The 24586-nt window shown below is 31.7% G+C and overlaps 1 protein-coding gene across 1 annotated transcript in view; it reads right to left on the bottom strand.

Moving 5' to 3' along the window:
* Ptp36E (protein tyrosine phosphatase 36E) overlaps positions 1–24586 on the bottom strand; it is a 304097-nt gene that overhangs the window by 12462 nt on the left and 267049 nt on the right. The window contains exons 10-13 of the mRNA XM_085827038.1: positions 14559–14658; positions 10190–10266; positions 4229–4360; positions 680–808 (exon numbers count right to left, since the gene is read on the bottom strand). Coding sequence (XP_085683164.1) covers positions 680–808; positions 4229–4360; positions 10190–10266; positions 14559–14658 — 438 coding nt within the window. The remainder of the gene's footprint in view (positions 1–679; positions 809–4228; positions 4361–10189; positions 10267–14558; positions 14659–24586) is intronic.

The following is a 24586-nucleotide window of genomic DNA, read 5'->3' as shown; positions in this document are numbered from 1 at the left end:
GTTTTGATTTATTAGCAATCGTAAAGCTAATATTGTGAAGAACATCCAATTATATTGCGCAGTTTGATTGTTTACATCAATCAAAAGTTTCATGTCATCAAAGTTTTATACTTTGTTTTAAATACTGTCTCTTTCTACCTCGTTTGAATAAAATCTTAGCATTTGGCATAAGGGGGAAGGTAAAGTAAGGAATACTGGTGATACAGAGTAGTGTTGATATTAAATTCATTGGTCTTTCGACTCAGGCACTTTTGATTGATGCAAACAAGCTGCGCAATATAATTGGATGTTCTTTCACAAAATAGTTTTCTTACCAGCTCATATTTTAAGTATGAAACTTTAATTTCCGTGCATAATTATTGGAATTTTTTTTGTTTTTGACTGTGTCAGTGACGTTTTCTATCGATTAGGATCTTTTTAAGTAAAAGGAAATATACTAATGTAAATTTTCAGAAATGTATCCAGTTTATCTACGGATTTGTTGATATTTTATATTTAAACAAACTTGAAATAATTAAAAAAAAGGTGGAATATTGGGAAATTTTTTAATGTGGAATATTGCGAAATTCTTACAAATATCATCATTGGAGATTTCATTACTGAGAAGAAAGGGTAAAAAATGGTAGATTCAGTGATAATAGGAAAATTAAAGATTCGAATTGAATTTAAAAGTACTTACTCTTTTAAGGACTTTGAAAATCCAGGTTTTAATGTTAGAGTAGTGGTTAGATGATACTAGCTCCACCGTAAAAACTGGACCATATTTCTTCCTTTTGTCTCTTTCTGTGGGCCAGAAGGGAGGATATGTCTGTTGAAAAAAAACTGTGTGTAAATAATAGAAGTTATGTAGGAACAATGATCTCAACAGAGTGTAGATCTATACAATTTTCAAGGTGCAAGCATAGCATAAATATACATGACAGAAATCCACATGCAATCATATCTGGATCTACCACGGCAATATTTCGGTAATGATTAACTTAAAATCGCGGTTAATACGAGGGAAGTTAAAAAAAAAATGGGAAAGAGCAACGGAAAGTATTATTAAAAATTTATTTCTATTTTTAAGAATTTTAATTTGGGGAATAAGTCATGTTATTAAATCCAGAATTCAAGGAGGAAAATAGTTCCCTGTAAATAACGAAGGATAATCATGATAGAAATGGTGTACTTAAATTAAAACGGCATTTTTTAACAACATTTACAACAGAATTCGCTCTCACGATTCTTACCTTTTTGTATTTTCCACACATAGATTTGTTTTACTTTGATGGTTTGTGGCAGTGATTTTCCTATCGTTCTGCTGTAGAGACTTTAGGTACCCTTTTGAAGCAGGCAAGATGAGAAATGTGCAAGGGCCTTCGCCGGGATTCGAACCACGGACCTCTGAAATACCGGCTCAGTGTGCTGACCACTACACCACGAAGGCACGCTAGGAAGGTGGGAGAAATACCTTATACTGCAATAAATTAATCTATTTTTTAATTATTGTTCTTAAGCCGGGGAGAATTAATCGTAGCCCAGTTAATCCGCCAGAAGTTAATCGGAAGTGGACTCTAAATTCTAAACTGCATAAGATTGCAAAATATCTGGTATTGATCTGTTCAGAAATATAAAATTTTGAGATGAATATTTTCTTTATTTTTTACCATATTCTAAAATTTAAAATAATTATTAGCTAACGTCCCTCGAATTTATATCAAAACTCTTCTAAAATTTAAAGACATAGAAGTGAATGGGAGTTTGTAATATTAATGAGAAAGGTATTTGGAATAAATTAATTGCTTCGGATTCTAAAGTTTAGCAAGGTAAGAGAAATCAACACAGGATACCCTATGACGACTTGGATGGGTCTTCTGGATGACTGTTTTACTTGTTTAGAAAAGTTTCTATGAATGAGAATCAGAGAATGTCCACAGGATGAAATTGCTGACTCGAAAATTTTTCTTTGAACAATTCCAAGGTTAGACCCAAACGATTAGTTTTCACATTTCGCTCAATCTGAATATTTTTTTTAGAAGCAAATCATTTTTTTGATACAATATTTAATATTTGCATATTTTCATCCACGATAACTGTAAATTTTGCTGATGGAAACGATGAACGCGTTCTTCTTTGAAAATTTGCATCACCTAGTTGGGAAAGAATGTATTTATTCTTACCACATCTTCTAATCATATTTTGTAGCTAATACTTATTTTCATAATATTGTTACGAAATGCCCAGCTGCGGTAAGATTGCTTCCGCACAAAATGGGGTTAGGGTTGGCAGAAAGTCGCAAGGAAAATCAAGGTTGCCAAATTTGGCGAGAAATCTCCCGTTTGGCGCCAAAATTGGAGCTATGTCATAGACGGAACGAGAACATTCTAGAACGAATTCTAATTCTTATCGGTTTTCCCAAGAATGTTATCGAAGGCAGTTCAAAAGCTATATATACTCTACGCGGAGTAGGAGAGTTTCTTGAGAGTACGTTGAGTTCACTAGAAGTAATTTGAGTTCAGAGATTAACTTGAGAACGACTGAACCGAGTCGGGAGCTGTACTTTAATGCTTTGCCGCGAAACTGTATTCACTGTTGTAGCCTGAAGACTGTGTTGCTGATTGTTTCAGCATGTTTAGCGTACTTTTTTAACGACTGTAAATGTGTCTTTGGAACTGTCCTGTGTAATACTGACGAATATATTGTGTTTTGATTCTTCATCAAGTGTTATCGTCAATCACTCCAAATCCACGAACCCGTAGAATGCAACAATATTAACTTTTAGAAGTATGAGGTCACAATACAGCCAACTTCCGATTCACCAGGGGTGAATTAAGGTATCCGACCTCGTTCGGGTACCATTTTTTTAAAAATAGTTCTTATTTAAAATATAAACATATTAATTTGAGGATAAGCATATTAAAGAATAAAAACAGTTTCAAAAATAATGCTAAGTAATTTTAATTTTGAAAAATTATTAAAAAAGTGATAATTTTTGCTTAAATTTTGCCTTTACGGCAACAACGACAGTGAACAATGTATGCATAAATATAGAATTTTTTTTTAAATTTGTATTTATGTCTACACTTGTTGTGTATGCAATAAAGCAAAATACTTAAATATTCATATATTCTTGAGATATGCCAAAATGTATAGTATTTAGTGTATATTTTCTCGTTATCGCATTCAAAATCTAAAAAGAAAAAGTCATAATTCAACTTGTAATTAATATTTGTAAAATCTTCTGCTTCAGAGCATGCATCAGATTATATAAAACATATATGGAAAGTATCATTTAATTTTATCCATAAAATTTTGAGTTGTCACTGTTACGATTAGCAATATTTACAAAAAATTGCATTTTTCATGAAACAAGTTTAAAGTTTTTATAACACAATATCTCAATGAAAGAAAAGTTCCTGACAATTAAATTCTCCTGATTTGTAAGTTACAACTTGCTTTCTTTCACACACATCGTGCTTTTTCTTTTGAACGGCACGTAATTTTTTTCTTTGGGTTTTCGCAAAACTTGTGGAATGCCGCCTATAGTCGTGATTCCGCACTTTGTCAAGTTTTCGAAATCCCTGCTCAGTGTAAAATCCAGGACACATATCTAACCTTGAAAATACTTCAAGCAAACCAGTAAATCCATCGTTAAAACTACAACACTTACATTCGGGACTTGTGTAAAAATATTTATTGAAAATATTTATTGAGAAACGACGAAAAAATTGCTAATATAAACTATCAGACTAAAGAAAGAGGAGAAGAAAATATGTAGAATGTTACAGTATTTAGGAATTGTTTTTGTTCACTGCAGTATGCAATTTAATTGCACATAATACGGAATACATAGACGTTGCTAAATCATCTATTAAAAACTGATTGCTAAATCATACAAAAATAAATTAAGAGTGCAACCATTAAACACCTGTTTCTCATAGACTTCTATCGAAATGCGACTGTAGTATAAACGAAATGACTGTTCTTTGTACTTTAAAATGCGTTCCAGTTTAGAATGATGACTCAATTTGCATTGCCAAATGATATTCTCCAAATTAAACTGCTGAAAAATACAGACAAATAGTTAATAACATTTTTCTGTTTCCTGAGTTTTTTTAACTACTATCATGTTTTTAACTGTGATTTCGGATTAGTCGTGAGCGTCGTCTCTTGTGTTAATCAAACAGGAAGGAAGAAATTGTTTTCATTTTCCAAAGAAACGGAAAAAAGGAAGTGTACCACTTACATTTGAAGGAGGTGGGTTACAAAGAACAACTATTGTGTTGCATTCATGGTCATATACCAAGGACCAGAAATCCTGAACTGTCCTTTGCAGAGGCCATTCCGTAGCAATGTATTCCTTTGATCGTGTATAGCCCTAAAGAGAAATGAAAATGATTAGAAGGCTTATTTCTCACATACTCTATCTGAATGCACAATAATTTATCATAACTACAGGAAAACCTATATGAGAAATAGAAAACTACTGTAAGCCGGCACTGTCAAAAACATAACAACGGGTGTTTATAACGCTTTTGTTGCTTATGGTAGAGTACGAACTGCGCGAAATTTGATCGAAAATCCCCTCCTTCCTTTTATCTAATCCACGAACTGCGCGACGTTTCCTGTCCCCTCTTTCTTGATCAAGAAGATTGGGTGCTACAAAAAGTCATTTATCGCCATTAATGGGACATATTATTGAGACTGCAAGCCTCTATTTTCTTTTATCAATATTATAAAAATTGTGCATACAAAAAAAATATTAATTTAAAGTCTGGCATGTGCTAAAGTAAAAATGAATTTCTTTTACACTCATTTATTAATTTAATTATACATTTCTAATTAATTATATGTTCAGATATTTCCAAGTATATTACACAAACGTTTGCATCCCATTTTTTAATTTTTGGTTAAAAAATAAACTTTTATTTATTGAGAGACCTGATTGATTATATTAATTTGCAGTACTGTTTATCTAATTCTTTTCTTTTAGATAAATTTTTGAAAAAAACTTCTTAGCATAATAATTTAAATTTATTTACAATTTTTACGTCAGTGTTCGAAACGCATAGTAATATTGTTATAATAGATTTCACGTTAAGCTTTTTTAAAATTTAACTATTAATTTCTGCAAACATTTACATGAGTACTTTAATTAACAAAAATATTTTTAACAAACTTTGATATGGAATAATCTTTTGCACGCCAGTGAACTCTATTAAATTTTCCAGTCTAGTTCAGACATCTTGACTCTTATTGATGTAATTTATAAAAAATATAATTGGTATGCTTTACAATTATTTAATTATGATATTATTATAATAAATGAAAGATGTTTGTAATGCTAATATGTATGTTTACCAATACTTTTTATTTTCTTTGTTAGCTCTCGCATTTATTACTGTTATTCAAGTAATTAGCCTGCTTGTTAGATATTTTTTTACTTGTTTTTGTGATATGTAATCCTATTTCTTTATTTTATTTTCCTCTTGGCTACAATTGGCTTCGAAAATTTAAATTAGACCCCTGTAGGCAACAGGGGGAAGAAATTTTGATTGGCGCAGTTGGACTATAGCAGGACCCGGGGGGATTTTCATTTGCGCAGTTGGAGTACACCCGTTGCTTATAATAGCGCAATTAAAAGATTGCGTTAGAATAAATAGAAAGAAGGGACTTACAGATGACTTAAGTGTGAGAAAATGGTAAATTAATCTCCTAATCGGAGCACATCATCAGGGGAAATCCCAAAATTAACAACACTCGACTTATGAATGAACTGAATCATTAATGATGCAGTCAGTATTTACTGTAAACAAGTATGTTCACAATCTACCATCTTATACGCGACAAAATATCAAAATGCATAACAGACTATGTAAACGCTCTCAAAGTATACATCTGATACCGCTATTAAAAGACAATACACTGCCTTAAACAACCAAAGACTTGATATTTATGATTTTAACAGCAGAAATGGACCAGGTTTTTAATGCCATTCTCAAACTCTGTGACTTCCCTAATTGTTTGAAACATGCAGTTATAATTACCTGTCTTAAACTAAGATAAGATAGCATTTTCCGCCAAAACTGTATTGATTAGCTTGCTTAGAGCTGTCTTTCTAAAACTGTGTAAATGTCATACTCCTCCACATTCACGCTAATCTTCCAACTTTCTCCATCCTAGCACACGGGCAATTTGGGTTTACAATAATTTCTCGGCTTCAATATTATTACTCAAGGTTTCAATGGGAAATTGCCCGCAGGCACGGCCTTCCTTGACACTGCAAAAGCATTTGACAGCGTTTGGCTCTGTGGTCTTATTTATAAATTAATAAAACTTAGTTTTCCAAGAAATCTAATTCGAATTATCACGACTTTTCTTCACAAGAGATCATTCGAACTGGAAATACATACTCGTCGCAGAGGCCGGTTAAAGCAGGTGTACCCCAAAGCCTAGTTCTATGTCCTTATTATATAACATATATATTTATGTTATTCTACAGTTCAATTAGTACTCTTTGCTGACGATACAGCTCTTCTGACATAAACCAGAACACTTGAAAACATATACAGTCAGCACTATCTTGTTTTGCTAGAGGCATGAATTTCATATCGGAGAATTTCTATTGATGTTAACAAATCAAATGTGGTCCTATTTCGGAAAAGTTATTCACTCAATTTATTATCTGCTCCCAAGTTATCTGAAGAACAAAATACACTGGAAATAAGAAATAACATACCTAGGCAAATAAACAATAAATAAACATTAAACAATACTTGGCAATAAAACTTGACAAAATTGGCAATAATTAAAATATTGGCATTTTTAAACCACATTGTTATAAATTCAAAATAAATTTAATACTTCCATAGCTAACTTAAGACCACTTCTCGGGAAGCGTAGCAGTCTTTCTCTTCATAATATATATATATTTAATAAAATAATAATCCATGCAGCCATACTTTATACCTCCTCCATATGGAAACATGCTGCAGTAACAAACTCTATACAACCCAAACCATGCAAAATAAAGCTTGAGGAACACATCCAATGTTATTTGGTTTATAAGGAATAGTACATTACTACCGCCCCAGACGGGAAAGAGATTTGCGACGCTGACTGCTATACCAAAGGGCCCGGTTCGAATTACTTAGAAGGCATGGATGCTTGTAAATGCATAATGTCTGTGCGGCAATGAAGCACTCAAAATATGTAGCGAGCCAAAAGTCCTCTCGAGAGGTTGGTGAGAGGAAGAGGGTGTTTGAGACCCTCGGATTCGCCTCCAGGCTGCTCAAGTTGGAGCGGAAATGAACATAAGTCGGACTGTCACCTATATGGTGTTCACGGCTCTGGACGACGAGAGATGCAATCTTATACTCCTTGCCACGCTGTTAATTCGTGGGTTTGATATAATTACATCAGACAAGCGGGATTAGTAACAACAACCACAAAATTCACCAAAAATACATTTCCCCCCCCCAAAAAAAACTGCTCAGCTTTTACTACAGTATTAAACACCATTAAAATATCATAATTCCAATTGAAAATCATAAAAACATCTGATTCCTGTTGTCTGCAATGGAGCAGAGAGGGCTACTTCCTGGAGCTAGCTTCAAAATACTATTTACGAGATATTTCAGAACTATTCTTTAAAAATGTGCATGGAGGTCCGGAACACGATAAGAGGCAATAATCTTATAGGAACACAGGATTGCATGCAGTAGGCGCCCACAAAGACAATGAGAAAGAGGCACAAGACAGATCCCAAAATTTATTAATTAGATACAAAAGAATATATACAACATTATTGTTTGAAATGAAACTGTTCGAAGTTGTGGCGAACAAATGCAGTATACGCCTTGCAACAACGACTTACGACTAGGTCCATGTCCCATTCCATAAGGGCTTCATGTACTACACTTAGTAAAATATGTGCTTTATATTGTTGGAATACCAGTCAATTTGTATAGACTGGAATTGTATAACAAATCTGTAGTTTTGCACAATTTAGGTCCATGTCCCATTCCATAAGGGCTTCATGTACTACACTTAGTAGAATATGTGCTTTATATTGTTCGAATACCAGTCAATTTGTATAGACTGGAATTGTATAATAAATTTGTAGTTTTGCACAATTTAGAGTTGTATTGAAAAAATTTAAGAATTAGTTTTCTTTCCTTCCTTTTTTATAATCTGGGAGCCAAGTTATTATTTGCAAAACATTTGCTTCTGCGGATAATAGTAAAATAGTGTACATATTACAATGAACTTCCCAACTGCAATTTCGGGATTGCTTTGTGGATAACTGCGACACAGTGTGCAAATTGCTATGGACACACATAATGAGGTGTGCAAACTGTTAAGGACACGAGGTTACGATGTATCGAAGTGGACAAGTAGTATTTACGTGAACAATGAACTTAACAAAAGTGTACTTCGAATTTATCAAAAGTTAACTTAGAATCCAGTTTATATGAACATAGAATAGTCTACACAACATCATATACTTTGGACTATTGAACTATCAACTACCTGAACTGATGTGATTGGCCTACTCTGTGGATAACTTCAACAATAATACGGATACACATCATTAGGTGTGTAACTGATAAGAATATGAAGTTATGACGTATTGAAGAAGATATAGGTTTAAAAACTGGTTAATATATAAGTTCCACTCTCCACAATATAGAATCTATCCATGACAATGTAATTATTAATTGATTGTATATTTATTTTTCATACGGATTATTATGTAACAATTATTGTATAGATGACATTGTCAATTTAGCATTGTAATATTAGTATCATTGATTTAGTGAATGCTGCCAGCAGTATTCACTAAATCAGTATGGTAGATTCTTTTACGTTGCATGGATATAACTCTGATTGGTGTAGAACCTTAGGTCGGAAGTCCATGCGACGGCGTTTCAGACCCCCAAAACATTAATAAATCCTCAAAAGCCCCAATAAATCCTCTTTATTTGCGATCTGTTTTGCGTCTTTCTGTCTCTGTGAGCGTGTAATGCAACAAGTTTTCGCATGTGATCTTACGTTCCTGCACGATTATTACCTGTTGTCGTGTTCCGGACCCGCTATATACCTTTCTAATGTACCCTGTATTCTTATGTTCTTAAGCAGAAGACAAATAATACCAATGTTGGGTTAGAGAGGTTGCAAAGGAATGAGAGCCTGTATGTTCTAGTTCAGTTAAGAGGTTTCCTTTACGTCCAGTTAATCTGTCCAATACTTAAAAACTTCCGTATTGCGTAGTATCAACTCCATAAATTTGCTCTGAATCTGTGAAAAACAGCAGCAGATTAAGGCACGAAAATAAAGAATAAAAGACAGCTAGAAATCTTAAATATTGCAAGCAATTATATGTCACAGATGTACAGAAATGTTTTAAAATAAATAATAAATATTGTAGTTCTATTGCCATTTACTGGCATGGCCTAGATTGTCCCTAGGAAAGGAATTACGAGCTTCCAAAATACGCCATGCTACTTCCAGTTTTCCAACGGTGCACTAAAGGTACGAACATATTATTGGGATTTATCTCATTTGCTGAAGCAGAATCCCATGGGGTGCAAATCTAAGGGTTTTCCATTTATCTTATTCTAATATCAAGCCTCTGGTGACGGAAATCTCCTCGCCATGTATTTTAAACGCTCCCATTCCATACAGAGACCATACACTTACAACCTCTGAGTTTTCTAGGGGATTCGAACGGAAGCCCAACGATATAATTGGCACTAACACTAACTACAGTACCGATCAAAGAGCGTACATTAAAGTTCAGAACGGAGCTCGAGGAGTATAACAGATGAAATCCTAGTTCCATGACACAGCTAAATGCTCTTTTATTCACTGCATTTAAACGGAGTTCAGACTATGCTTGTTCTTCGTATTTACTTAGTACAAACTGGAAATTGTAATATATTAATATTGCCAAAGAATGTCTCCGGATGCATGAAAACATTCATTAAATACACATTAATCATTCATTAAACACGTACATACAAATTTTGCTAAATATTTCTGTGCATATTTCGAGGGCTCATTTTCGTTGGAAATGAAACTAAAATTAGTAATTCGAGTTCTTTCGGACACTTAAGAAATTTTTATTGCTATTAGAAATACGAAGTAGACGTTAATAACTAAGCTGTGTTTAAATACATTAGCAAAATAGCTCATTTTAACTTACATCCACGAAAACAGCGTTTATATAGTCCGTGTTGTCATTGCTCTGGAAAGATGTCAGATAGGGACGAAAATTGTCAGCTGAAAAAATTAAAAAAGACAGGTGAACAAAATATACAATGCACTAGGAGGAACAAAAGATTTCATTTCCACCAGATGTACATATACTTATCTTAAAATTTAAATTTCAGGTTGCAGAGCATACTCAGTATATTAAATAGTTGATATAAACTACAACTTTTCATCAAAATAAATTTAAGAGCATTTTACTCTAATCAGTAACTGTAGAATAGGCACTTCAATGTTATTTCTCTCCCCCCCTCCTCAAACTGTGCTTTATAACCATGGCAACAACTGCTGAGGAAACATGGTCGAATCCTCTGATTTGCTAAAATCTTTTCATTCCTTCTGTACAGTGATGATGGCACACGTTACAATCGTAAATGAGGAGTGGGTCGCTATGGCCTTGAAGTGTTTGTTATAAAGTAAAATAGTTTATAAATAACAGTTCTTTATATTCTGCTGCTGGGTATTTAAAATTAAAAAATAAATTAAAATCAAATCTACAAATTAAAAAATTCAAATCAAGTCTATAAAATTCATAAGAAATTAAAATTGTAAGAAAATATTCATGAATAATATCAGTTTTATATATTTATCGTGAGGGAATATTTTGTCCCGTTATGTAGCCTAATTATAAAATTTATTAGTTTTTCCATTATTTTATAAGTTAAGGGAAAAAATTAGGTTATGAAATCTGTAACTAGATGCGTGTAACATAATAAATAAACTAACTGGTCCATTAAACAGAAGTAACAGATTTTTTCCATCAAACCATCAAACAAAAAGTAACAGATTTTCCCCTATAAATTAATATATCCATCTGTAATTAAATTTAGAGTCAAAGTATCTTTGGAGTATCTCTCTCACACACACACACAAAAATTCTTAAATTGGACAAAGAGCATATACATAATAACGCGTCAAAAGTACCGACAATTTGACGAAGTCAAATCTCCGTGCGCATGCGCGACTGCGTGTGAGTAGCAAGATTGTCTGGCAGACAGTCGCCCTCAGAAAATCAGTTTGTTCGGGTGGCATAATTCACAAGTGCACATCAGTTTGGCCACTGACGAAGGGGGTTTCAAAAATGGACCAATGAAGTCTTATTGCTCTTGTGATACTGAATCTTCGAAATTATACACATGAGCACATGTTATTGTTTACGTTTTATTTTGCATTTGTTTCGCAGTTCTAAATATATGACGTATAAATGCTGCTATCATCTTAATAGAAAATCTCGTAGTGCTTTCATTTTATAAGTTTATTTAATCGTCAACCTTTCACTTTCGCGAAACTTATCACGCACTGATAATCGGATTCATGTTCGGGGTATACACTGACTACCAATAAGTATTTGGACAACTGTGATAGAAAAGAAAAACTAACTTTATTCAAAATTAATAGTTGGTAGAGCCTCCACAAGAGGTAATTACAGCGTGGACCCTCCGAGGCATACTTTTCACAAGTCTTTGTATGACAGCTAGTGGCATTTTCTTCCACTCGGCTTGGAGAAGACATAGAAGTTCCTTCACCGATTTTGCACGGGTAGTGCACCCCTGAATTCGGCGATGCAACTCGTCTCAGAGGTTCTCGATAGGGTTCAGGTTGGACTCTGGGCAGGCCAGTCCATTCGATGAACTCCATTGGCACCATACCAAGCCTTGGTTAACGTCGAAATATGACAACTCGCATTGTCGTCCTGAAAGTAACAGGGGTTCAACCCGTAAAACTGCCACAACGTAGAAAGCACATTGTCATCCAAAATAGTGCAGTAGGCATCGGAGTTGAGCTTATGAATGGGGACCAAGGTTCTCCAGGTAGACGCCAGACCCAGACCCTGCCATCCGAACGGTAAAGGGTGAACCTTGATTCGTCACTCCAAAGAACTCGTTTCCACTGATCTACGGTCCAATTTGATATGCTTTGCACCACATTAACCGAGCAGTGCGGTTGGTCTTTGTGATCAAAGGCTTTATGGGCAGCAGCGCGACCATGAAAACCAAGCAGATGTGCTTCTGTACGGATGGTATTCATTGAAACAATACTCCCGGATGCCTGTTGAAACTCCTCGCGGATGAGGGCCATCGGTTGGGTGCGGTTCTTCCTAATTTCTCTGGACAGCACTCGTCGGTCTCTATCTCCCAGTTTCGTTAGTTTGCCGACTCGGGGAACATTCCGACAATAACCGCTCACCTTACACTTCTTCATCACATAGGCCACTGTCGATTTTGGGTACTTCAAATCGCTAGATATGTCCCTTAAGGATCGGCCAAATTTGTGATACCCGATAATTATACATTTCTCGAAATCAGAGAGCTCCGAACTGCGAGGCATATTGCATGCGACTAAAGCCGATGCAGTTTCCTACACGATATATACCGGCGGAGTCCGTGACGTACCTTAGGACCGCAGATATCGTCATTTGCATAGGTGTCCAAATACTTATTGGTAGTCAGTGTGTTATCGCTCTTTTTATCGAGAAAATGACTCAAGCTACAATGAACTGATTATACCTATTCTTCTTATTAAATGTTTTATATGAATAAATTAAATATATTCGTTGTGAATAAGATAAATTCATTCTGTTTGAAGAGTATATCTCATGCAGGCAATACATTTAAGAATGAACAGTTATTAATGTGAAATTAAACACACTAAATGTGTAGGAATGCAAATTAGAAAAATTCGCTTTAAATAAAACTGTGCATAAGTTATTATCACAGAGCATCTTTTTTATACAGACTGCAATAAAATGTATTAAGTCTTCTACTATTTACATATATAATTATGTTTACATTTGATCTAACTTCGCACCGAAAATTTTCACAAGCAATCCACGATGCTTTAATTATTTTGTACAGGAAATTTCGTGACAAAACATTTTCAACCGCCTTGCTTAACGCGCGGTAAAGGTCATGTGAAATGACAGAAATATTCCTGGAACCCCACTGGTGCATTCTAGAAGCCACTCTGTCAGTAGCGATACAGATGTGCACTTACGAAATATGCGTTCGGATGGTGTTTACTGGTCTTTATTTTATTTCGTTAAGGTCGTCCGGTCAAGAGTCTTGCGTAGATAGTCAATTTGTTCGGGTGGTTGTTGCTGTATTTTGTACGAAATGAAAAGGCATTTGATTTTATGAAACATCATTTTAATCTGAGTATGGTGCCAAGTTATTATCCAAATATACCTGACAATTCATTTATAGATTTAGCATTTACTAAGAATATAACTGCAGACATCTTAAATTACAAATCGTATTTCTCATACCATCGAGCAATTTTACATAGGGTCATTTTGAATGAATAAATGTAATAAATAAGAAATAAAATAAAATACAATATATGTGTGTGTAAAGTCTTTTGTTTGTTTTTATTGTTTTGAATGAATAAATGTAATAAATAAGAAATAAAATACAATATATGTGTGTGTAAAGTCTTTTGTTTGTTTTTATTGTTTTGAATGAATAAATGTAATAAATAAGAAATAAAATAAAATACAATATATGTGTTGTAAAGTATTTTGTTTTGTTTTTATTGTTTTGAATGAATAAAAGTTGTGTATTTGATGAATAAGCGAAATCGAAACTGAACAGCCAGAGCATTTCATAAGTGAAATAAATGCTTATTTTGCTCTTAAAAGAAACAGTATATTTATTTTTTACAAATTACAGTCTTGTTTGCAACATGTTACTTATTTTTTACATAAAAATAGAACAAACTTTTAAGAAATAAAGTTTACGCAACGCTTATCAAGGAACACTCCAAGTAACGACGTTTTTAGCTCGACTCGTTGTTGCCACACGGCGAATCTTAATAACTATTCAAAACATTACATCATGTTGCCACTTAGGAAATCTTAATAATTATATAGAAACATTAAATTATGTTCCACTACAATGTAATAAAAAAGAAATTAAATAAAATACAATATATGTGTATGTAAAGTCTTTTGTTTGTTTTTAATGAGTAAATGTAATAAATAAGAAATAAAATAAAATACAATACATGTGTGCGTAAAGTCTTTTATTTGTTTATTTGTTCCGCTGGTGTTTAATGCATAAGATTACTTCCGTTAGTAATCTTATGTATTAAACACCAGCGGCTCTTCAAATTAAAGAGAGAGCCTGCCATCAATTTATTTTTAAAATTTACCATCAATAGATTTCTGAATAGAGTTGATGAAATGGCATAGATAAAACAGGTATTTGAAATGATGAAATGAGCACAGATTACAAGTTTGGTGCACATTTCACTAATTCAGATGCCGAGAAAATCAGAAGGAGAAAAACAAGTCTAAAAATACTCACGTGGTACAATTGAAACATCCCTGTTCTTATCCCGATTTTCCGGTCTGTGTCCTCCAGCACAATCGCCGATGGATAGCTTAGACGAATTCTTACAGATTTTCTAAAAAGTAGCAAAATTGTCTAAGATAATTTCAATTCAAATTCTTTTAACATAAACTACCCAAGTTACTGAAATAAAAAGCAAACTAAAATGTAGTACATGTAATGTAATCCCGAGGTTCCGATCTCCATCTCTTTGTTTTCAATTTTTTTTTTTAAAGTCAAGCAAATATAAGCTTGTTTTTAATTTATTTCTTCGTTGATTTAAATAATATAAAAAGATAATGCAATATATAAGCACTTTTAAGAAAATATTAAATTAATTTAAACCAAGATGCATGAAATTCAGACTGGTCTACAGTGTTCAATATGTAAGCATGAATGATGAAGCTTTTACCTGAGGTAAGTGTTTAATTCTAAAGCATACTTGAATGAAAATAAATTTCACTATTTTACTTTTGTTTCAATAGAAATAAGTTTGTGCTTATGCAAATAAAAAACAATTTGTTTTGTTTTATTTTATTGAAAACATTAATTTTAATAATTAATTTGCTTTAAGGAAATAAAGATATTTTTTTTAGTAATTATATAATTTTTACTGAAATTAAACCCGATAGATGAAAACGTAAACTTTCTTCAACTGTATTACAATAAACATGTATTTACCTTACAGGGAAAAAATGAAATTATTTCGTTATTTTAAGAATATGCAAATGTCGGTGTTGTCAGTTAATTCGAATATTTGGATACCTATTGTAATTAATTAAACTGTTTACCTATAAAAGATTTCCTGAATAACTTTAAAACAATTCTTTATCGCATAAATAAGTTTTAATTTAGTTTAGAATGTAATTTTTTTAATGATGAAAATTAGTTTAATTTACTAGAATTTGGAATATTACAGTGGCTCACGTTTGTTTTCGGACATTTATGTTTTTAAGATTTATTTGAAAATATCAATTACTAAATATTAGCAAAATCACTTTAATTATATATATATATGTATAGGTAATGAAGGCTATAAAAGACAATTAATAGTACATGCGGCTAAATATATATATATATTAACCCCATGTAAAATCGATCCTCTATTTTAAAACCTGCTTGTTTTCAAAACAGTTTTCAAAATTATTCAAAACGTTTTTGACAAAAAAATATTCAAAATGTTCTGGAAATGAACTCACATAAGTATTCGAAACTTCGAATAAACCGCATATATGTTATAAAAACACGAAAATAATGGGACATTCAATTTTTTGTTCCATATCCTTTAGCTAATATTACACTTTTCTTGCACTGGCATGGATCTAATTAATTTATTTGGTGTAAGAATATACTATTTTGTGTTATTCCTCCACAGGAATTACTATTAGTACAGCTTTCGAAGAAATGTGGTATTCCATATTCTTTCTCCAACTCACTTCATGTATGTTCCATAGGATTTAAGTCCGAAGAATATGGAGAAGTTTGATAACTTAAGGACAGTTGTACAATAACTACAAGCGAACATTTGGGACTGCATGATTAAGACTCCATTCCAAGTTTCTCGCAGATTCTTTCTGGTTTTCATTAAGAATATTTATATATGTAGTATACTAATCCACATCATTTACTATACACGCTATATTTCTTGTACCAAACACAGCGAAAGATTACCAAACCATTATATTTCAACCACGGTAACATTAGGAGACAGGCTTTCCAAATTCAATTGTTAATTCAAATTTTGCCACCTATTAATTTGTCTATGGGACACAAATATATTAAATTTGAATTTTTTGCAGACAAATATTGTTCCAATATGGCAGGAGTTCGCTTTTAAAAGATTTTCAGAGTGTCAGGCATATTTGCCCTGTTTTCTTGTCTTGTTGGCGAACAATTTCCTTCTTGCTGATGACCCATTGTATCAATGTGTCTTAAATGACTGCTGAAAGTTTTACAGTACTAATTTGAAAGTGTTGTTTGATTTTTCGTTGAATAAATCTGCGATTGCTTGGTGTTAGCTTGAAATGTGTTACTGACTTCAGTGCATTTTCAACAGTTTCATGGAGTTTGCATCTCTTTATTACCTCACAGATAGTTAAATGCTTTAAGGGTTTTTTGGATATTTCTAATACTTTTGCCATCTTTAAGAAAGATGAATTATTAAATTTATCATAGAACCGGTCGTTAATTTGTAGCGTTTTGTCACACTCACTTCAGATATGAAACAACTCACATGTTTTGCTAAACAAATTGAAATTTCCAAATGCAGACGATAATTCTTGTAATGTATTTTTATTTAAAAGAAAAAAAAAATCTAACAAAAATATTGTCTACAAAAACATCTCAACAAAAATTTAGAGTGTCCGATTTATTATGTGAGTTACTGATTAACACGATCTGAGCAAATTATTTTATTACAAAGAATATTTTAACGATATTTACTTGACAACAAGCAAGCCTTAAAATAGAGAAAAAATAGTATATTAAAATAAAACTTAAAGCCTATGTTTCAACATTTAATACATTATCTATGCAAATATATACTTCAAAAATACAAGTGATCGAAAACAAATGTGAGCCGCTGCAAATTCATAATATTCAGAAAACATCGTCCAATTTCAAAATTTTGTAATATTAAAAATTAGTAACAGAGAATGATAAGTAACACATGAATGTAAAAGGAAAACGTTTAAATTTCGTTCATAAATGTTTGGTATGACTTTCTTTAGTCAAGGCTATAAAAATATTCTTGCAAAATACATTCCAGTGTTTCAGGTGTAACTGTTTCTAAAGCAGCAGTCGTTTTGGCTTTTAGGCTTAGGTGGTACAAATATTTGTTCTTTCATTTAACTCCAAAAGAAGCTGCAGGTTTAATTTCCAGAGATACTAAAAGACCAGCTGCTTAAACGAAGTCATCTGATCCATTGCGACCGTCTAACATCCTGCAAATGGCAAAATGCTTTGTGCTAATTTGGGCACAATTTTTACTTTTCTTCCATAAAGAACTTTGAACAACAAGTTAACGCCCTCTATTGTTTATATATTTACACATTTTCCCTTTGTATTATTCATATAACATTTATTATTCTGTTTTGTTAATTGTTAAACTAAAAAAATGTGAATTTAATGGTTCTATTTTAACTATCTCTGTACGACGTATGAAGAATATATGTACTGCGGTATTAAAAGAACGACACAACATTCAATTAACGGCGACTGCGATGTGCGCATGGACGGAGTGTTCATGACGTCATTTCTCATAGTTAAATGTCTAGTTTTTGTTACATAAGCCCTGAATATAAGCAGGGAAACGCTAAGTGACTAAGTTCGAGACTAAAATTCGGGGATATATTTTATACACAAAATAGTCTTTATAAATAAAATAAGGGTATGATGACGGAGAGGTTTCGAATAAACAGAGAATGAAGAACATTTATTCTGACAGCAGTTTTAATGATAAATATATATTCCAAACTATTTTGAACAATTTCAATATTTTATGTAATTATGAGTTATAAATTTTGTTATCTCGTTTAAAATCGCATCTGTTTCAATTCTAAGACTATATATCTAAGTTTATATTTCATAATTTCTTCATTACATTAGAATATTCTTTACATAATTCTTTTTTAAATCCTAAGAGAAAGATTATGCTCTATAAATATTTTTAAATGTGATCCCCCCCCCAAAAAAAAAGTCGAGTGTCAGATAAAGGTTTAGCAGTTTTATTTTTTGTGCAAATGTTTTTCATTATGTGAAAAGAAAATGAGTTTTCCATTATGAGAACGAAGTTTTTCATTATGTGAAAAAATGCTTTTCATTATGTTTCATTATCATTTCATCATTATGAGAAAAAAAGTTTTCATTGTATGAAAAGAAATTAATTTAATACGCCAGTTGAAGTATTACATAATTCTGTCAGTCGCGATCGTTACTATTTTGCAAGCATTTAATTAATCAGGAAGCCTGCAATCACGTGAAATTAATCGTTAAGAGTTAAGAAATAAAACAGCGTAAATAGACGTTAAAAATTAGTTTAATCAGAAACCAGAACTACTTTGTTCTTCATTAGCTAATCAATGAAATAATGCCCATAACAAATGAATGAGACCAATGAAGTTTTCACACTTTTTGGTGGAAGGAAACAAAATACACAGAGACATCTATATGATGAAACCGGTTCCGATGAAAACAGAATTAAGAACCAAAATGAATCTTCAGACATTTTTAGCCCAATGGGGCGTTAGCCCAAAAGGGCTATTAGTCTCGAAACGGCATTTTGCGTCAAATCACTAAAAGCTTTGAATCATTTTTCAAACTGTTGTCACCAAATATTAAGTACTTTTAGCTCCAGCGCGCGAGATTGGCTATCGGAAACAAGGAGTTTAGAACATGGACCTTATAAGAAATAGACTAACCCAAATGGGTTTTCTCCCTCGTCTGAGGCGTTTTCGGCTGTCACCTTGATCACATCCGGAGGAGTAGGGACGACTTGCAGAAATTTAACAGTGGTTGCCTATTGCAGCGTGTATAATTGTCAAGAAAGAGCTGGTTGTAGCGCCTCATTTCACAAATTAGAATTTCTCCATATTTTTATTTTTCAAATTGAGATTCATTTTTAAAAATTTAGCATATATATCAAGTATAATTAACGTTCAAAATAATTATAAAGCTATTGCATGCTTTCAGGGCTGGATTATTTTTTTAGCTTTTCCTATGCTGTAAGGAAATTTGTAACTACTTCTTTTAGAAAATAATATTTTTAATCTGAACTAATAGAAAATTTCAAACAAGCAATTTTCTCTTGCAATTTTTATGCTTTTTATTGGTGTAAATAAGTAAAAAATACTAAATTATTTAAAAACGAATTTTTGAAAGTTTTGTTTAAAATTCTAAATTGTGCTGCTTTTTTAAAATTATAGATGAATATTATAACACAATTTCTATAAAGGAATTTTATTTCAATTATATTTCATAATACATCATAGTGATAAACATTTTGACTCCTTAATAATTCTTATACATTTAATTTTAACATTAAAATTGTATTTAACCGTAATAATTAATTTTGCTTGTATTTTATAGTGATTATTTTTTTAAAATTTATTTTTAGTTCTGCATAAGATTTTTTTTTATTTACTGTTAATTTAATTTATTAGCCCAAAGGGGCGGTAGCCTAGAAAGGCTGTTGGTTTCGAAGCGGCATTTTGCGCTGTTTTACTATAAATGTCCGTGTCTCCTTGCAAATTGTAGTTACCAAATATTATCGCCCACTATTATATTTAAAGAAATTAAATAATGAAGAATCTGCAGGAATACATGTATGTTTCTCGCACTGTTACAAAACGACAGTATCTAAAGCCATCAAATTTTGAATAATGTAATCCTCCACCCGAACATGGGCATCTGGAAGGCTGAATTTCGAATTTGTTTTAATCTATTTCATATTTTCTAAAACTTTAACGAATGTTTGATTAACAAACTCAACGAGTTCAGAGCGAGCACTGTACAGCAAGTAACAGTTTTATCTCCAGTGCGGAAATTCTAAAGATATGCTGTTTTCAAATGTATGTGGTTTACGGGCGAAGAACATGATATTCAATAAATATAGGTAATACACAAAACCTTAAAAAAAGATTCCTTTTGGGCATAATATAAAATCTGAGAGCTTCTATATTTTATTTTACCCTTTTTTCCCCCTTCGTAATGAAGGGAAACTCAGAAAATTTTATGCTCCGAATTTTATAAATTACTAAAATAAATATTCCACTTTAATGTTAATAAGTTAATGATGATATAATCAAATAAATGATTGTTTTGTAATGTTATTGTAGTTTTGAAAATCACTGCCTGAAAATAGTCATTAAATAAATAAATAAATAAATAAAAAATTATCAGATCTTGTTTAATTTTAGCTTATTTATTTCAAAGCATCACGTACTGTCATTGTTATGTTATTTAATTTTACGTTATTTGTACGCAAAATTAAGTCCACGAATTTTGTGCCTAGAGTTTTTACCGTTTTACTAAAGAAAAGATGTTTGTAAAAGAATTACGCGAAATTCAGTAAAAATGCGCGAAATGAAGTAAAAAGTGCTTTAATGAGATATATTAAATCTTATTTGAAAAAAACTCTGGCTTTCATAATCTCATCACTATACAACGTATCACATTTAATAATTAAAAACAGTAATGTGATACAAACGCCATAGGTTTCAGTGTTAAAGTAAACCAGATCGTCCCTACTCTTTTTTGCCGACATGTCGGTGACGCGCACTGGGTTAGTCTATATCTTATAAGGTCCATGGTTTAGCACACAGCCAACTCTATAATGGCCTTGAAGCGCAAAAGTCACGTGATCGAGATGGTCGATGTGTTTTTGTGGTTGTGAACTCGTGGTCGTAGATTTTTTGGATGTATATTTTGCTGTTAAGTGATTTTAAATCACTAACGCTAAGGTAAATAATATTTTTATCTATACTTCGTTTTATACTTTTTTAATTTTTAGATTTATTTAGGAAAATTTGTAGCTGTTCTCAATCCTATTCAAGTATTTCGTTTTAACATAACATCGAATACATTAGTTTGGACGTTTCGCATAGTGTTGTTTTGAATATTTGTTTGAAACAGTACATTAGGAATTCCTTATTTTGATTATTTCTTTCTAATAGCATATTTGACATTCTGTCCCAATAAAAGAAACTTTATCACCACAAACATTTCAGGCATTAATAACAACTACAGATGCATTCATTCAATTGATTCCATGTTTGTTTCAAAAGTATGAAGCTGAATACATATTGTTAGGAAAATTTCAAACTGATGCTCCTGAATCACGTTTTGAAATGTATCGGCAAATGTCAGGTTCAGATTATTAAATAAATGACCTACAATTATTAGAAAATGAGAAGAAGCTTCGTTTTAAAAACAATATTATAATTTCATCATCAAATAGGAATGTCCCTTTTACCAGATTAGGATAAGGATTCTATCTTTACTTTTGCGAATATTAATTGATCATTCAAATTTACTAATTAATGATTTTTTTATAGAAAATGTTTCTTCTGATATTTTAGCAGTGCTAGTTTATGTTTCAGGTTGTGATGCCATGAAAAAATTAAGGGTGATAAAATGCAATGTTTGCCAGGACTTGTTGCAAAGTATTCATTCAGTAGATACAGCAGATGATATTTTTGGTTTTCTTAACGAATTAGATAAGGGGGAAATTAAAAATTTTCCATCTGAAGTTACTCTATTAAAATCTTCAATTGTCTATTTCTTATTTGGTGAAATTCTTAAAAACATGGAAAATGCATTTCTTATGCCAGGAAAGCAAACGGATATTTTATATAAGTTATCTTGCATACAGTTATTACACTATACAGTTACTTTAATTTAACAGATTCTTGCACTTGTGGAATGAATTTACAAACTCGGTTAGAAAATATGTTTGATAATTTGCAAAATAATGTTAAATAATTGTACAAAATATAAAAATGACAAAATTAATATAAAATGTTCATATAAAAATGTTAAAAAAATTAATTAATTTCAGTTAATAACTCAATTGTTTATTTTGATTTATGCTTTGTTTCTGCATAGATTATGTATAATAATATGTAGCATGTATGTATATGGTACAGCTCCAAATTTTATGAATTTATTTTTAATAGTGGAATAGGCCTGTAATTTGGGAAAATACTTAAATTCGCATAAAATATCACTTATCTCTTGGATAATCACTTATCTCTTGGATAGTTTGGAAAAAGTGATTCAACATAAAATTGGAACTGGTACAAATAGATGATGGCTGTCCTTTTTTATGAATGCAATTAGCATTTAGCTCTTTGAAATTATCTTGAAAGATCTATTTATAGTATAACGTGCATGTAATTTCATCTTTATATTCAAATTTTCTAGCATTTAAGGAATTTTAATTCATTTCCCTGTTTCGATAAAATTGAGATATGCAGATTTTATTAGTGAATGGAGTGAAGAGAGATGACTATGGGTATTTGACTTCTAAAAATTTATATAGCTGATGCGATGGTAGCGGCATGGAGTTTTGCAAAATAATTTTTCCCTTAATATTTATTTTACTAGTTTGAAAATCTAAAATTTGCATCCATAAATCTATTGAATTCCCCCCCCCTTATGTGGATTTTATATTATTTTGGCAATAAATTTGATTCAAATTACATAAATGAATTTCATTTTTATCAAAATTACATAAATAAAGTTCGCATGTGGTGATTCTCAATGATATTTTTAGTTACATAAACGAAGTACAAATTGTTTAAAAAATTATTGAAGATATACATTTTTACCGCCTGTAAAAATATTGCACTGTGAAAAATTTAATGTAAACCATACGACCTACTCACGTTTATTAATTTTACTTATATTTATTTTAAGACAAACTACTATTTTCGGTAAAGTTTAACTCTGGGATTATGGTAAAGAGAAAGAGATCGACTATTTTGATCACGTGACCTTCCGAAACAGATTTTGCTTCAAGGCCATGATGCAGTCGGCTGTGGGTTTAGCATAGATGAGGTAAGCATGACGTCACAAAAGTGAAACCAAGAAATGTCAACAAGGTGGCAGGACGTCTCATCATGGCTGCCATACAACGTACGGATAAGATTTCAAAAGAGATTGTTAAATAAAATTACATTGACCTTTGAGAGAAGTGTCTTTAGGCATAATTTGCATAAAATGTCATTGAAACTTTCACTGGTTTACAGGGTTTTACGATGCATACATTTGTCTTGTAGTTACCATTAACACATTTTCATCAACATAGATTTTATTAATTTTGAAGCAGTTGTTTGCAATCCTTGCGATTTTCTATAGATTTATTTCTTCCAAGTAGAAAATCAGTTATGGATAATATTAAAATTAGAACGGGAGACCTATAAGCATTCAATGATGTGCAGCTAACATACAGACAATGTCAATTAAGATGCAAACAAAACCAATCAGAAATTCGCCTATGGCAGCGGTCATGATAAGTCGTGACATCATACCGTTACGTATGATGGATTCATTTTCATTCCACGGGACATACGGAGAAGGCTTACTCCATTTATTCTAACCTCCTTAATTGAAAATTATAAAGATATACTTTTGTTAAATATTTTTAGCCCACAAGGACGTTAGCCCAAATGCTCTTGAAACGGTTCTCGAAGCGTGAATTTGAGGAGCAGAATATGAATCAGATATTTAACCATCTGTGATAAAAAATGGAATAATGTCTGATCCATTATATGAATGAATGTTCGAAATGTGAAAAGTTTCGAATAGGACCAGTTTACCAATTGAAGAAGTTTGCTGGATGATTCGCCGAAACAAAGTGGAACATTAAGATTCCCAGTAATGCTATGCAACAGATAATTTTCTTGTTTCCTTTTCCCGAATATAGGCACCCAAATATTTATGTTGTTTTATTTCTTAATATCTTCTGATTTTATTTGACACAGCTTTCTTAACCATTTCAAATGTTTATAATTTTAATAAATATTTGAATATTATTTGTGAATCTATGTTTATTCAGATTTCGATGATAATAAAAATCCGTATTAAGAGAAAATGAACCCAAAATATTTTTGTAGATCTTAACAATAATTCAAGCGTTTGTTATCAAACTACGCTAAAATAGTCTACTTTCACTACGTTTATATACACCCATAACGTACATACATACTCTTCGTACTTACCAAACACTGCATGTTTGGTTGCATGAAAAAGAAACAAATCAGTAAATAACGCATTTTATAATGTGACATACTAAAATATAATTTACTTCATACACTACAATATTTTGTCAGATAAAAATATTATTAATGTTGACTTATTTTTTTTTTATAAATTTGCGAATATTTTGAATTTTATAGTTTTTTTAATATAAGTAACTAAATACAAATTTGCAATCTTGAATTTAAAAACGTGGAAATCAGTAAAGAAAAACAAATTATTATTTTTTAGAACTCAAAAAATAATGT

Source organism: Stegodyphus dumicola, chromosome 11 (assembly GCF_044657685.1).
Source record: "Stegodyphus dumicola isolate Sdum_Otavi_A_Nest chromosome 11, ASM4465768v1".
Taxonomy (NCBI): Eukaryota; Metazoa; Arthropoda; class Arachnida; order Araneae; family Eresidae; genus Stegodyphus; species Stegodyphus dumicola.
This window is presented reverse-complemented; position numbering and strand designations above follow the sequence as displayed.